The 16857-nt window shown below is 49.0% G+C and overlaps 1 protein-coding gene across 5 annotated transcripts in view; it reads right to left on the bottom strand.

Annotated features, from left to right (window-relative positions):
* ELMO1 (engulfment and cell motility 1) overlaps positions 1-16857 on the bottom strand; it is a 457757-nt gene that overhangs the window by 276211 nt on the left and 164689 nt on the right. For all 5 annotated transcript variants that reach the window (XM_036247227.1, XM_036247228.1, XM_036247226.1 and 2 more), the window contains 3 exons: positions 8014-8165; positions 5499-5577; positions 1130-1180 (listed from right to left, as the gene is read on the bottom strand). In XM_036247227.1, the coding sequence (XP_036103120.1) occupies positions 1130-1180; positions 5499-5577; positions 8014-8165 (282 nt within the window). The remainder of the gene's footprint in view (positions 1-1129; positions 1181-5498; positions 5578-8013; positions 8166-16857) is intronic.

Raw genomic sequence — 16857 nt, 5'->3', positions numbered from 1 at the left:
GCCCCCCACGGTGACATCAGCCTCAGGCTGAGACCTTCATCCCACGCTTCAGCCCTTCCTGTCCCAGGCGCCTCCCTGCGCAAACACCGTCCCTGAACGATGCATCAGTGTTACAGCCGCCACTTGCACTGAGAGCCGGGATGAAAAAGAACCGGAGTAGGAGCCTTCCGCAGTGTCTGCTAAACCTTCTGGAATCTAGAATCCATGCCAGTCAGAGTCCAGTTCCGGGGGGAAACATGTCATCCCTCAAGAACTGGGGTACCGCTTTGGTCAAACAATGAAAATTACACTCATATGTTTCTCTTCATCCTAGACAGCCAGGATATTTAAAATCAAACCTGATGACAAATTATAGTTATTACTGTGGGCGTGGGGTTCTAGAATATTTATTTTGTTTGCCCTCGGAAGGTTTTTAATTTTTAATGTCTTCACTGTATTGGAATGTGCATGCGTGTGTGTGTGTGTGTGTGTACGCACAAGCTTGCAGAACTCCTCCTTGGAATCAACCACACGTGCTTCTTTCAGCCTTCAGTTAAAAGTCGAGTTGCAGATCAGGCCTCAGGAAAGCTTGCAATTTGGTTTATTGTCAAACATTCACAATCTAACACGTAGGGCCTCTTTGCCACCAAGGTTCCCGGTCACGTTTGCACTGCGTGGTTTCCACACACGTCTTTCCTTTCTCTTGCATAGGGGCCCGGGAAAATGATGGCGAAATGTCAGGACTGCTCCCAGGGTCTGATATGTTTCCAGCTAGCTCCCTCATTAAAAACAGTATAAGCTCAAACTTGTAGACATTTTAAGTCACGGAGCCCCAATTTCCTTATAGTTTTAGCAAAGCTAAAGCCATGGAGCGTATAATAAACCTGCCCCACTGAGAGATGCCCACCCCTTCCTGCAGGAAGGTCCTTCCCTCTAGAGCAGTGTCAGGGCCCCTCCCTCCCAGCAGAGGGAGCCATGCTGTGGGCAAGCTTGTTCCATTTCCAAAGTGCACCGTCTCCTGCTCCCTGGTCCTGCTGCCTCGCCACAGAAGCAAGTCCCAGAACAAACCGCGAACCACCCTCAAAAGAGGAGAGAAGTAAATGCACCATCCGTGCCTCCCCAGCCAAGCGGACCCAGCACAGGTACTCACTGTTAAAATGATGGAGCGCAGCTGCTTCTGAGCCAAAATATTCGCCATCTCCTGTGGAAGGAAAACACCCCCCCACGAAAGCTAAAGTTAGAAAGATCCATTTCAGCACAGTCCAAAATGAGTTGATCCTGGGGTGTGCTTCCTCACCCGATATCAGCAGTATTTGTTGCGAAAGAATGGATTCCAATAGGCGGTGGTATTCCAGTTATTTTTTGAATGTTCTGTTTAGAAAACAAAGCCATGCCCAAAAGCGAAGAAAGGAAATCTGGCACCCTGAATTTTTTTTTTTTAAGGCATTTCTTCCTTCCAGGAAAAGGGAATGCTGAATACAAAGAATTCAGGCGCTCTGGTGACAGCAGTGGCTGTCCTTGGGAAGGCCATCACTTCTGCCCCATAGGCGTGCAGAGCGCTCTGACCGGGCCACACGCACCTGCACCATGAGGAGCAACAGTAGAGAAGCATCGCTTTAAAGATCTAAGTCTTTTACATTTCATTCCAGTCTGTGCAAAACCAAAGAGCACTTAGTACGTACTCCAGGACTGGAAAGTCGTTGGTTAAAGTGAACGGAGTGGCTGGAGATGGAGCAGAGGGCAGACATCTGGGCAAACGCTCAGCTGCGGAGTCCGCCCGCCACGGCCAGCCCTCGCTTCTGCACACGGTGCTGGGGCTGTGGCCTGCCCAACTGGCACACAGGATTTGCGGGTGACTTTATTAAAGGAAATGATTCCCAGATGCCCTTTCCAGATGTTGACAAATGGATGCTAAGGGGAAATTAAATAGTTGACTACAATCTTGTTGCAAACATTCAAAAATAAAAATACTGCTCATATTCAGGAAGACACTTGAATGCGAGGGGGGGGGGCGGGTTGCATTTTTCGTGTTGCTACTTTTACTGAGTAGAGAAGAAAGTCAACTACGATTCAAAAACACAACCATGGATTTGACTGAGGTTAAAATCAACTTGCAGAAAGCAAAGGACCCAGAAGGCGGGGAGGAAGTACGGGGGCGCAGGCAGGGGGGCAGGGTCGCTGAGTGCCGACAACGGGGACACGGGGACTTACAGTCAGAGGACAATCAAGGATGTCAACGGTGCTCTCTGCACCAACCTAACAGCGCCATCGCCACCACAGAAAGAGAGCCAGGAGAGAAGAGGGGTGGACATTCAGAGGACTCTGTTAGAGGTCACACGGTCTGTTTAGCGCCCCTGCTGACCCACGGCGTTGATGAGGATAACAGATAAATACTGTGAGGGCTTCAAAAGGCTGGATGGCATCAAAGCCAAAGTCTAATCCTAAGTCCCCTCCCAACGTCTTGAAAACAAGGCCACAGCCAGAAGCAGGTCAATGGCTGTGCAGAGAACCTGCCCTTCCATGTGCGTAGAAAACAGCGCTTTCTTCCCCATCGAAATAGAAAGGTCCTTCTTTTTTTTTCTTAGACCAAACGAAAAACAAAATGACCCAAAGGGTTCTATCGTTCTTTTAATTTCTCTCCTTTGTGGAAATAAAATTATTCCCACACAAAGAAACGATGACAACAACAATATTCTCTGGGACGACAACAACAATATTCTCTAGCTTATTGGTTTATACAATGTTAAAGTAAGTTAGAAGGGACATATATTTCCAACATCAAGAGCAATTATTAAAATTATCTGTTTATATTATTTATCTTCTGCCTACGACAAGGGTCACCTCAAGGGCACAGAGATGCCCTTTCTCTCTTTGTACTCCAAGCCCAGAGTGCAATGTCTGGCACAGAGTAGAGAATAAATGTTTCATAAAAGAATGAAGGAGTATTTTCCATTACCCTCCTTAAGACACATGAGTTCGGTCAGAGAGAAATAAAAAACCCATTGTCCTCACCATGGACTTTCTTGATCCAATATTAGGGAATTGCTTAAGCAATCAATTCCATGGAGGATATTTTATACTGTTATGATGATATCAAAGTATAGGTAGGTATAAATATGGAGATTTTATATCTTGTTTTAAATTCTAATGGTTCTATTAAGCAAGTAAAGTATGACCAACTGACAAATTTAAAACAAACAACTTGCAGAAATTATATGCAAGCTAAAAAGGTTTTATTTTTCAATCTGTAAAAACTTTCTCTGGCTATAAAGACTACAAGATTGAATACCTGGTAGATAAAAGATGAGAATTATGGAACTTAATGGCGATAAAGGATAGACTTTTTAAAAAAACTTGTTTCCAAAGTTCTGTCCAATTAAAGTTGATTTAAATCTGGATGTAGAAATAGTGACATGGAAAGATGTTCACAAAATCTTGTTTAGTTTTAAGAGCAGTTTAAAACAACAAATCCGTGCACAAGGTGTGACCCCGCCTGTGAATAGTGATGCGCCAGGGCGTCTCCGCACAGAGCGAAGCGGAGGTAGGACCCCGAGCTCCGCACGGTGTGAGCCGGTGCACCGACTTCTCCCCGGGGATGCAACGCATTCTAGGACTCTTTCAACTCCTTCCTCTGCAATCTGCATTTTCCGGCTTTTCCGCAAATCTTTTAACCAACCAAGTGTTTTTAAGATAATGCTTATCAAAAGTATACATAGTTGTAGAGAAATCTGGAAGGGATTTTGCCAACAGGTTTGCCATGAAAATGGTAAAATGAATAATGGCAAGTAGCTCTGAGAAAAAGGATCCTTGCGGTTATTTTTATTGCAAAGACTAAAGCAGTCATGGGATACTCTAGATTTTTCTGCTGGTTGTCAGTTCAATTGTTTTTCTTTCGTGGTTTAAAGCTATTAGACTATCCTTTGTGATTTAGTATTATTATTGTTGTTGTTGCAATATACGGCCACATTGTGTTACCTCAGTCACGTACTGCCTAATTTAAAAACACACACACAGAAAAGTTTGACTGCAGAACTGCAGGCTAATGCCATGCTGCCATTCCGTTGCCTTGTCTCTGTCATCACTGTCCTGCAGGGAGCAGAGATCGGCACCTGATTCTCCGTTTCTCCAGTCATGTGACTCCAGCTCAGCAGATTAACAGTAGTTCTGATGGACAGGAAGACACACTGTGTATGTATCTTACCCATGTCTAGGTCCAGAGGTCCAAGTGAAGTGAGCCGCCATCCCCTCTAACCCAACCTCTTCTCCCACAGGGTAAGGACTGTCCCCAGAGGGCAGACCGAACACAGACTTCCTAACTCGTTCTACACGTGTCCACCCGGTGGCTGGACCATAAAGCCTTGGTCTGGCCAGGAAGGCTTGAGCCTCTCCAATGACCACGTCAGGCTTGAGCATGTGACCGCTGCTTGGTAATTAGCTGGGCTGCTAGGAATGACCAGAGCTCAGCATTCAGACGTAAGTATAAAGCAGCAGCCCCACTAATGACCTGCAGAGCTGGCCCGTTGAAAAGCCAGCCCAGAGCACGGGCAGGCGCCTCCTGGCTCCGGCCAGCACCAAACCACGGACACGGGAAACCGAAAGTCACTCCCCTCCTTGTGCAAGGGTAGACCCCCGGGATGAGCAAACAATCCTAAATGGAAACAAACCAGAAACCCTCCTATTTAATCGCTGGGGTTTAAAAACCTCGACGGGGAAAAAAAAAAAATTCTTGACGCAGCGTTCAGAAGCATGCTAGCTTTCTAAATTCATCTAACACAATCGTTGGTGAGCCCTAAACTTTCCCGGCGCACTTCTGAGCAGTGAGAGACCTCAGATTTCCATCCAGCTTCTACACGGAGTGAGTTGTGAGCGAGGTAACCCAGAAAAACCGGAGATACAGACAGAGTCACGGAGGAGGGCTTCCCAGGGGCACGTTCAGACGAGGGGAACAAAGCGTTGAGCCTCCCAGCCACGTACACACACACACACACACACACACACACGGCAGAAACGGCCTCCCAGACACACACACACACACACACACGGCAGAAACGGCATCCGGCCAAGCGCCCCTCGGACACGGGGGTGATTCTTTATTTCAACTGGCGGCAGCAACCTGCACCTTCTGTCTCCGGTCCTCCCACCTTTCTGTCCCACTGTCCCTGGGCAGGGGTGACACCTCTCAGGGTCGGCGTCCTCATCAGGAAAGTGAGGGCAACGCCTTCCTTGCCCCGGTGAGCGCTCAGTGAAATGACAGGATCCCGGGGCTCCCCCCACGGCCTCAACGCCACCGCCTTTCATGTTCTGGGGCGTCAATACTCGGCTCTCCTGCTGCAACATTCCTGGCACCTTCCTCAGAGAAAACCTGGTTCCCACCGGGCCTGTGGACTACCCCAGGCCGGCCAGCCAAGCTGCAGAGCGGCAGGGAGGCCCGGGGCGCCCCTGGGGTGGGCGGGGACGGCTCTCTCTGCATCGAAAGTTGCCATCCTGGGCACAGTCCCAGACACAGACATGCAACCTACCTGCCTCCGCTCGTCAGGGGCCTTCAGGAACAGCGCGTTGATGACTGCGATGGTGTAGGTCTGGATCTCCTGGTCGGTCCTGAGGGACACAGAACAGCGCAGAAAGTGAGAAGCAGCTCTCCCTGAGTCAGCCATGATCAAGTTCACGGCCACCTCCCCCCAAAAGGCGAGAAAGAGAAAGGCAGGACCTAGAAAACACAGTCCCCACCGAGAAGGTATTCCATCCATCACGAGGCTGGAAACTGTGTGGGGGGTGTCAGTTACTACTGCTCCCAGACAAACCACTGCCGACTGGAGATCACCCCGAAAGCACAGGTGGCCAGCTGGCTCCCTCCCTTCTCCTCGGCTAAGATTAAAAGCATGAACTCAGTGGACGAAGTGTGTGAGTGTGTGTGTGTGTGTGTAATGTCTGTCTGTTCGGTCTGCTACATGAAGTATATCTGGGAGTACACTTGGCTGTCCTCAAGTCCTGGGCTTATTATAAAGGAAACTGCTTTGTCTCCATGGCGATATTACATATTCTAAATATCTATTTCCAAAAAGAAACTTTCTTTTTTATTTTTAATTTTTTTTTTATCCTCACCTGAGGACATTTTTCCATTTTTTGTTCAGATAGAGTGGGAGGAAGAGAGAGAGAGAGAAATATCAACGTGAAAGGGACACATTGAGTGGCTGCCACCCGCACGACCAACCAGGGCCAGGAACAAAGTGCAACCGAAGTATGTGCCCTTAGCGGGAACCGAACCCGGGTCTCTCTGCCAACGCTCTAACCGCTGAGCCAAACCGGCCAGGGCCCAAAAAGAAACTTTCTTAATGAAACCAGAAATTCCAAGTAGAGCAAAGACCTACTGAAAGGCACACGGTAAATCATACACAGGAGAACCTGGGCACAAACAGAGCAGCTACGAGCCCCCCAGGGACGGTGTGAGAGGTGGACCTGAGACATGGTCTTTGCAGGAGGAAAGTCAGGGCCCAGTACCCCACAGGCTGGCTGTGCGGCCTTGGACCAGTTCCAGGGGTGACCCTGAGACACAGTTTCCGCATCTGTGACACGGGCAGGAAGACAGGCCGCTCAGAATAAAGTGAGGTCATGTACACAGAACCCTTAGCACAGCACGCAGCAAACAAGAAACTCTCCCCTTTAGGGAAGTACACTGTGTGCCCTCCGTATTCAACAAAGATACGGCTTGCAGAGATAACACATTTCACATGCAGGCAACTGTCAAAGGGCTGCTTCTAGACGGGTTTCACGCAAAATCATCATTTTAGAGCAAGTGCTAATTTTCCCTGAGGCCACAATCTATAGCTTGTGTGAATTAAAATATTACATCCCTGTCACCTTCCTCCCTCTGAATGAAGAAAGCATCAAATATATTTCTGCCCTGGCCGGTTTGGCTCAGCAGTTACAGCATCAGCTTGTCGACCAATGAGTCACGGGTTTGATTCCAGTCAAGGGCACGTACCTCGGTTGCGGTTCATCCCCGGCCCTGGTCGGGTTGTGCAGGAGGCAACCAGTCGATGTGGCTCTATCACATCGATGTTTCTCTCTCTCCCTCCCTCCCACTCTATCTGATGATAAGTAGAAAAATATCCTCAGGTGAGGAAGAAAAACAAAACAAAACAAATACATTTCGGTGGTTTGTATTATAACACGACAGCTCACATTCGGTATACTTAGAACACGGAATCTCTACCCTGCACCCCCACCCAAATGGGCACCGAGGTTTCGTCTGGAGGCCAGGGACACAGTTCCGGGGAGCCCAGTCACACTCGGCCAGCAGAAGCCATCGTTTGTGTCTTCCTTGGGTCCCCAAAGCACCCAGCATTCTTTCACTAAATCCCTGCTCTGTGTAAGCTCACACGTTCGTAGCACCTGAGACCCAGACACTGTAACTTATAAAGCAGCGCTGTGCAGCGGGGTCCTTCTCTGTCAGCGGAGACGATCTTACTAGTTACCTAAGGGTGGGGAGGAGGGGAAAGCCCTCAGGACAGAAGGCTGCTAGAGTCGTGCCTTGTAGCTCAAGCCTCTAAAAAAAATACAGACAGGATCACATACGAAAGAAGGCTACTGCAATCACCTTGAGCCCGAAGAGAGAAGCTTGCCTTTAAAAAGTCTTAACTGGCCCTGGCCCGTTTGGCTCAGTGGTTAGAGCGTTAGCCCGTGGGCTGACGAGTCCTAGGTTCAATTCCTCAGCTGCAGTTCGGTCCCCAGCCCTGGTCAGGGTCCTGGGGGAGGCAACCAATCAGCTTCTCTCTTTCTCCCTCACATTCTAGCTGAAGATAAAAGGAAAAATACCCTCTGGTAAGGATTTAAGGGGAAAAAAGAATAGGCACGGAGCTCGCCAAGGGTCAAGTGACTGCGTTTCAGTGTGACAGGGACGAGCATGTGCATGCTGATGAAACCTCACATCCAGATTCCTTCTCTGTACACTCATCAACCTGAGACAGAACGTTTCCCAGAGTGTCGTGGTGACCGAAGCATCTCCCCTCCCCGCACTGGTGGCCTCACACTTACCCTTGAAGATGTGGAATGAGTTGCCCGATGGTGATCTCCTGCGCCACCTTCTGGTAGAGATCGTGGCTGTTGAGCACCATTGACTCCAGAATGGCCAAGGACCGCTGCAGAATGGAGGTGTCCATGCCTGACTTGTTCACGAAACTTGCTATCTGAAAACCAAGCGGGACACCATTGACTGCTCGTGGCAAGCGGAGCAGAAAAGAGCAGAAGGGAGCGAGTCAAGTAAACGGGGAGCTCAATTAAGGAACCCCGGACTGGGGATAAACTACCTGCAAGAACAGAAGAGCAAGGAACGCACTGAGTCCATGATTCTTCATGACATTACCACAAAGCACTTTTATTCTGGTCTCTGTAACTCAGTAATCATCGACTTTGGAAAGGAGACGGCTTCACAGAATTATCCCGTCTGTGTTTGCCAGCATGGGTCTCGGCCTCCTGGAGCGGAGGATCTCGGTACCTACAGCCATTGCTCCGCATCCGTGGGCCGTCGGCTCCAGGACCTCCCTCCCTCAGGTAAAATGCTGGGACTTAGTCCTTTATACAGAATGGAGCGGTGCCCTGGCCGGTTTGGCTCAGTGGTAGAGCATGAGCCCACAGACCAGAGAGTCTCGGGTTTGATTCAGGTCAAGGGCACGTATCTCGGTTGCAGTTCGGTCCCTGGCCCTGGTCAGGGTTGTGGGGGAGGCAACCAGTCGATGTGTCTCTCTCACATCGCTCTCTCCCCCTCCCCCCTGCACCCCCACTCTATCTGAAAAGTATCCTCAGGTAAGGATTTTTTAAAAATGAAGTAGTATTTGCAGGTAACATATACTTACATATAAGCCACAGCAGGGCACACCTACCCACCTCTGCATTTCATTGCCTTCAGCATAGTGCCTGGTGCCTGGCAAATTCAAATTTTGCTTTTGGAATTTCTGTTTGTTTTTCCCGAATAATTTTCTTTCATTCATTCATTCATTCATTCATTCATTCATTCATTTATTTATTTATTTATTTACTTACGTACTTACGTACTTACTTACTTACTTTAGGGAGAGAGATAAAAACATCAATGTGAGAGAGATACATCTATTGGCTGCCTCCTGCACGTCCCCTACTGGGGATCGATCCCACAACCCGGGCATGTGCCTGACCAGGAATAGAACTGGGACCTCTCAGTTCATGGGACGATGCTCAATCCACTGAGCCACACTGGCCGGGCCTGAGTATTTTCTGTCTGCAGTTGGTTGAAACCATGGATGTGAAACCCGCAGAGACAGAAGGCCAGCTACACAGAGTAAAGACTCCTGTGTTTCTTTGAGAGAGTAATTCCAATATATACTAATAGCCTTTCTCTCCATTCCCAGGCTACTCCTTCACCTACGGGATCCATGAACTTTATGTTCTTATTATGATCCTGTTACATTCTTTAGGGATTCACGCAAATCACACTTGTCAACACAATTCAACTGGCAACTTCTTAGTCACTGGCTACTTGCCTGTGATCCTCCGTGGAACACTTTTCCCCCTCTCTTTCGTTTTATAATATAAAATGTATATGGTTGAAATAAATTCTTCTCATCTCTCCAAAATTTAGCAAGCAGGAAAATCTTTGAATTAGCAGTGCAAAAAGCTAAAATAATAGTTCAAGCTCTGAAATGCATTCCCTAAGGAATTAATCACTGAGGCCTCAAACATAATAAATCACAACGTAAGAGAGAAGCAAAATGCGGGTCAGAATAACGGGCCACAGCAACCCAAACACTAGGGCACCATAAAGCTTTTATTTGAGAGGCCTCATTAAAACTTATTACTGTCTGCTGACAACTCACACTAAAGGGCTGTTATTATATCAACATAATGACTGCTTTCTTAGCAGCTAAATAATTAGGTTCCATGACCAATTGACACTCGCTGCTTCCCTCTGTCGACACTAATTTCTCCCTTACGCCATCCCATCGACCACTTCTCCTCCTCCCCTCTTCATCCCTGCACAAGATAAAAGGCCAAGGCATCCATGGCAACTGGCTGTTACCATCTCAACTGTTTCTAGCCCAACGACTCCCTGTGGAAAGTAGGAGTAAAGGTACAGACACCAACCCTCTCTCTTCCCCCCAGACACATCTGGTTCTCAGAGGGTGGAAAATAAATGACAAAGTATAGTAACATTATGCTTTTACACTCCAAGCGCTGTTATTTTACAGTAAAAACTACAGGCAGAGAATGAGAATTTTAAGATGCTCCAAAGAATTCCACTAGCCCATCGTCCAACTGGTTCAGCCCATTTCATGGCTAATAAACTTCTCCAACGTGTTTACTGGCTCTGGAAAGCCCTCGCCTTAAGCCTCCCAGTCTGCCCCGTCTGACCAAATCTGCCGTGCCAAGACCGCCTTTCCATTCTAAGGCCATTTTCTCTGACAAAAGTCCAGTTCCTCTCATACTGTGCTCATGGTGTAACACTTAACTTAGAACTCTTCTAAAGAGGAGAGACATCACTTCCCCATCAACACCACCCCAATCATTTCTCATCACGCCAGCACAATCCTCGGGCACCTGCTAGAAAACCGAAGACCTCCCAGAGAAGTTCGTTGACCACACTTCTCATTTTCTCTGCACTGATTCTCTCCTCTCACCAACTCTCCTCGTCTCGTCTCCACCTGCTGCAGCTGCACGTATCGTTAAGGCTCCTTGGAGTTTCCCACCTGTGAGCTTACCGTCAGACTCCCTCCCCACCCACCACCTTCATCGGCTCATTCACTCACTCAGGTCACAGGCATTCACTGTGCGCCGTCGAGCAGGCTGGTACCGTCCTGACACCTGAACACAGACAGGTGAGCAAACCACCCTGAACTTCGAGGATCTGACCGTCTAACACAGACGGATGGATGAAAAGGCATCTACTGTGAAGTATGTTAAGTGCTTGTGCTTATTCCCGGGATGCAAAAGACGGCCTCCAGTTAGATAGTCCAACAAAGACCAGAAGTGAGTGGGACGGAATCCAGTCTCAAGGTGGTCTTCGCCGTCCCGTCTCAGTGAGCACTGTTCCCCGGGTTCGCCGCGTCCCTCGTGAGTAACAGTCTCGGCTCCCTAGTTTCTGGCCTGAGAACACGTCGGCCACGTGTCCGCGCGGATGCCCGCAGGGTTTACACGCACAACACCGGCCCCTGGTCCAACTCGCTCCAGGTCACCAGGACAGACTCTCTTGTTTGCTGTATGCTCCAGATGTCCCTCTGACACACATTCACCCTCTACGTCCACAAACCTCCTTCTGACAGTATCTCCTGGAAATATTCAATCAGAAGTCGGATTTTCTTTCTTAGATGACGTACACCTTCTTCTAATGGGTTTTATTTTATAACCAGTTCTCAGCCCTCACCTGCCCCCAGCGGCTTGCTGACCGGTGATAAAATAGCTTGTGGCCTTGGCTCCGAGTCAGGCATTTTATATTCCGATTCCATCTGCCATTTCAGGAACGACTGACACTCAGCCCTTCTCTTCAACAAACTTCTTTGAAACTAACCTCTTCCTTTTCTCCGCCTCTTCTTTGACCTGGGGGACCCTCATCTCAGTAAGTCTCCTGCAGGTTCCAAAAGCAGCACTTTGCGCCTCTCACTGGGCTGGGTCCTGCCCGGCCGAGGGCAGGCTCACACCGCTCGGTCCTGCACATTTCTCCAGGAGGCGCCAGTGATCTTGGGAAACTCACTTCTATCTTTTGCCTTTTCTTTGTGAGTGGTTTTAACCAGACATTGAAATGACCTAATATTTTTCATCTAATGAGTATGAATAACAAAAGCATCACGGCTCATTTAAGCAAATATAATGACTACAGACAGGCTCCATATTAGTGCACGTACAGATGCATCAGTAGACAGATGTGATTCTACGTCTAGTTTAAAAGCTACAGATCTTAGTAGAGCTATAAATGGTAAAGACTACCTGGTCAAATTTTATTTTCTTTTGTCCCTCCCAAAATCAATAATGACTCCTTTGCCTTTACATTTTTCTTTTAGTTGTTTGTGGGTGTTTTTTTTGTTGTTTTTTTGTTTTGGTTTTCAAGTCTGTACATATTTTGTCTTTTTTTTTCTTTCAGGATATATTTATAAACATAAATATAAACCATACTTAGAAAAATTCTAAATTTAGCCAAATCCATCCTTCGAAGCCCCGTTACTGCACTTTCGGCCGACAGGTGACGAAGCCGAACTCAGCCAAAGGACAGCTTCTTGGAAGCCGGTCTGCAGCACGAGGACGCAAGGTCCGAGCGGTCAGCAGGCCTCAGGCGCTGCTTCCACGTGCTTCTGCTCACTTAAACGTGCTACCTAAGCTCGGCTGAGGGACATCCAGGTGACATGCTACCTAAGCTCGGCCGAGGGACGTCCGGGTGACATGCTACCTAAGCTCGGCCGAGGGACGTCCGGGTGACATGCTACCTAAGCTCGGCCGAGGGACGTCCGGGTGACATGCTACCTAAGCTCGGCCGAGGGACGTCCGGGTGACGTGCTACCTAAGCTCGGCTGAGGGACATCCAGGTGACATGCTACCTAAGCACGGCCGAGGGACGTCCAGGTGACATGCTACCTAAGCACGGCCAAGGGACATTGGGTGACATGCTACCTAAGCTCGGCCGAGGGACATCCGGGTGACATGCTACCTAAGCACGGCCGAGGGACATTGGGTGACATGCTACCTAAGCTCGGTGGAGGGACATCCGGGTGACGTGCTACCTAAGCACGGCCGAGGGACATTGGGTGACATGCTACCTAAGCTCAGCCGAGGGACATCCGGGTGACTTTTAGGAAGCTAAGGGCCATCACAGTGCATGAATCAATGGCACAAACTATTAAAATCACATAAACCCTTCTCGGGATCACTGAGGCTGAGCTTAAATTCGTCTCTGTTACCAAAAGCGAAAGGGGCCGTGGTGAGCCTGGAGCGCCACCCCATAGTTTACAGCATCCAGGCAGACGTGTATAAACCTCCCGAGTTCTTAGGGGCCAATGTTACTGGGTGCGCCACCCGGCGTGGCTGGGTGCTCGTCCTGAGAGCAGCTGGGTGACCAGGCCTCCCGCAGGGCTCGGGGCCCGGCGTGTGCTCGAATCTCTCCTGCCAAGAAGAGGCCCTGGTGTTATCCTTGGCCAGGAGGGAAGCAACTCGGAGCTCAGAGAAGTTCTGGGGGTTTTGTTGTTTTTTTCTTTTTTTTAATTCTTTTTTCCCCTCCATATTTTCCTAACCTCTTCCTAAGTAACCAGGAATTTTTTTTTTTAAAGTAACACCCTGGCCGGTTTGGCTCAGTGGTTGGAGCATTGGCCTGCGGTCCAGAGAGACCAGGGTTTGGTTCCCGCTAAGGGCACGTACCTCGGTTGCAGTTTGTCCCCGGCCCTTGTGGGGTTGTGCGGGTGGCAGCCACTTGATGTGTCCCTTTCACATCGATGTTTCTCTCTCTCTCTCTCTCTCTCTCTCTCTCTCTCTCTCGCTCTCTCTCTCTCTCTTCCTCCCACTCTATCCGAACAAAAAATGGATAAAATGTCCTCGGGTGAGGATTTAAAAAAACAAAAACGTAACAGTAGCCAGGGTGTGGCTCAGCAGACAGAGCGTCGTCCCAGGGACTGAGAGGTCTGGGTTCTATTCCCAGTCAGGGCACCTGCCCAGATTGCAGGCTCGATCACCAGTAGGGGGCGTGCAGGAGGCAGTCGATTGATGTTTCTCACATCAATGTTTCTCTCTCCCTTCCTCTCTCTCTAAAAAAATCAATAAAAACATATTGAAAAAAAAAAAAAAAGTAACAACATTAGCCCTAGCTGGGGTGGTTCAGTGGTTAGAGTGTCGGCCCACTCACCAAAGCCAAAGAATCACAGGTTTGATTCCCAGCAAAAGGCATATACCTTGGTTGCAGGTTTGATACCTGGCCCTGGTATGGGAGGCAACCAATCGATGTGTCTCTCTCACATCAATGATTCTCTGTCTCTCTCTCCTCTCTCTCTTTCCCTCTCCCCTGTCCCTTCCACTCTCTCTAAAAATCAATGAAAAAATATATCCTCCGGTGAGGGTTAACAATAACAAAAAAGTAACAACATTATATACTGGCATAAAGAAATTCCAGGTTTCAAAGTGTTTATGAAATGCTGTTATTTATGCTATTTATTGCAAACCAAGTTTGCAACTAGAATCTAAGTCTACACATAACCAAAGATGAAGTAGTAGAGAAGAAGACAGGGGCTGGGGGGTGGGGGTGGTAAAACCCCTTCTCCAAAGTGGTATGAATTTGGCATTTATAGGAAGCCAAGTTTGTGTCACAGAGATAAGCATCTTTTTGTCAGCAGATTTTTGTCCAGATAAAGCTCCATTTAAAAGACATTTGTCTGCACACAATTCCTGGGTTGTCAGAGTGCTGAAGTTGATCCAGCTAATATATAAAAAACATTAACCTTACAAAAACTATCAATTATAAAGTCATTTTCTGATGACTATTTTTCAAATTCAATGAAGCGTTGACAGCTAAGTAGCAAGGCAAAGGAAATAGAATAATTGGGACTAAGGACATGGAATGTGTTCAATGTAATGCCTTCTGAAAAAATATTTCATTTTTTACTTAAACTCTCAAGATTGCTAGTCTTTGTGTCCTTAGTCTTCAAATGACTCTTCATTTAATTTTAGTGAATGGCAACCATTTTCCTAAGCAATTAGAAAATTAAATCATTGTCATTCTTTCTAAGCACTTCTCACAGCATTTAACAAGAGACAGCTTTGTCATTTCTTTCCACTCATAACTGAAATTTTACTTGACGTCTATTTAAATACGATGCATTATTTTCCTTCCCTCCTTCAAGTTCCACGGTTTTAAAAATGCTCCTGAAGCAAATCGCATCCATTCACTGCACAGACATGCACGAAGGTCTGTGCCAGGCTCTGAGGATAAAGTCAGGAAGAGAGCTGTGGTTCCACCTTCCTAGGACTCATGTCTGGGGAGCCAGACGAAGGGACCCAAAGTGCACAGAAATGTGACAGGTGCTGGAACGGGGCGGCCACATGATCAGAGGGGAGCAGGGAGGAGGAGTCACTTATCTCTACACCGGTGAGGTCAGGAAGGACTGGACAAGGGGCAAGTCGGGGGACAAGTCCTCAGAAGCTATTCTTCCCCCCATGAAAAGCAAGACCAAGTGCATGACCAATGGAGGGGAGGGGGCAGACGCCCCGAGCCATGACCGCTGTGCCCTGGACCCCTGACCAGAACAACAAGACTCTCCGTGGTTCTGGAAGGACTCCTGCTGGGATCTTAAGAAATAACGTGGTCTGTGAACCACAAGTTCGTGTCAGGAGGGCACCTCCAGAAGAGCACCCAGTGTGAGAAAGAAGGTGACAGGCGACTCAGCTGCAGGACAGAAGGCCCACCGTCCATTCAGACCAGTTAAGATTTTTCTTAAGTATCAACAGCCGCAAAACCCAGTACCTTCCGACTGCACTTGCTCGTTCAGAACTTTTACCTGAGGGAGAACACAGTGACCTGCTCTCTGCGTTCACCACCTGCTGCCCACGGCCCGGCCCCTCCACCTGCTGCCCTCGGCCCGGCCCCTCCACCTGCTGCCCACGGCCCGGCCTCTGCACCTGCTGCCCACGGCCCGGCCCCTCCACCTGCTGCCCTCGGCCCAACCCCTCCACCTGCTGCCCTCGGCCCGGCCCCTGCACCTGCTGCCCACGGCCCAACCCCTCCACCTCCTGCCCTCGGCCCAACCCCTCCACCTGCTGCCCACTGCCCGGCCCCTCCACCTGCTGCCCTCGGCCCAACCCCTCCACCTGCTGCCCACGGCCCGGCCCCTGCACCTGCTGCCCTCGGCCCGGCCCCTCCACAGGAGTTCCTGCATGACGCTCAGAATTCCCTGGCTTCCTCTCTCTCTTTTTTTCTCTCTTTTTCTTTCTTTCTTTCTTTCTTTCTTTCTTTCTTTCTTTCTTTCTTTCTTTTTCTTTGTTTCTCTCTCTCTCTCTCTTTCCTGTCTCTCTTTCTTTCTTTCTTTTTTAGCAATTTTGATAAGTAAATGCAAAAAAACAGCCTCCTTTTTTCCTGGCTGTTTCCTAAGTTGCTCCCATTCTAAGTGGTTGGTCATCTTTGGCACGACGGCTTTCTGTGAGGAAGAGGACGTGAGGCCTGTGGAGAGGACCCTGGGTTCCCCACCAGCTCTCGTCTGAAATACACACGCCACATCGTGCAGGGCCAACCTGCCGGCCCCCATCCCCACCCTCATTCACAGGCGAGGACTCTGGTGTGCCCTTGAACTCAAGGCAGTGCCCCCTCGAGACACTGATTCACTTCAGAAGGAGGAGGAGTCACTTCACCGTGGGCAGACTCAGCGGATGCCACCTCAACCCGGAGACCAAGGTCAACGTCGCCGTAATAAAGACACGTGGACAGCAGGCGCCCTCTGTGACACGCTGAGAAGGTCCCCGTGTCCCTGCTCTGGTATTCCTGCCACGGACTCACACCCTTACATTGACCACGAGGGAAGTATCAGAGAAACCCGAGCTCAGGGGCGTTCTACATTATAACTGACCAGGACCACCCAGGATGATCCAAGTAGGAGAGAGAGTATCAGGGAAACCCAAGCTCAGGGGGTCCTACATTATAACTGACCAGGACCACCCAGGATGGTCCAAGTAGGAGAGAGAGTATCAGGGAAACCCAAGCTCAGGGGGTCCTACATTATAACTGACCAGGACCACCCAGGATGATCCAAGTCACAAAAGATAAGGACAAGCCGAGGACCTCTCAGACGGGAAGATGCCCAGGAGACAGGACAGCTAAGTGTCGCGAAGAATGCTGGCCGGGTCCTGAGTCAGAGAAAGGACGTTAGCAGACGCACTGGGGAAATC

Source organism: Molossus molossus, unplaced genomic scaffold (assembly GCF_014108415.1).
Source record: "Molossus molossus isolate mMolMol1 unplaced genomic scaffold, mMolMol1.p scaffold_m16_p_7, whole genome shotgun sequence".
Taxonomy (NCBI): domain Eukaryota; kingdom Metazoa; phylum Chordata; class Mammalia; order Chiroptera; family Molossidae; genus Molossus; species Molossus molossus.
This window is presented reverse-complemented; position numbering and strand designations above follow the sequence as displayed.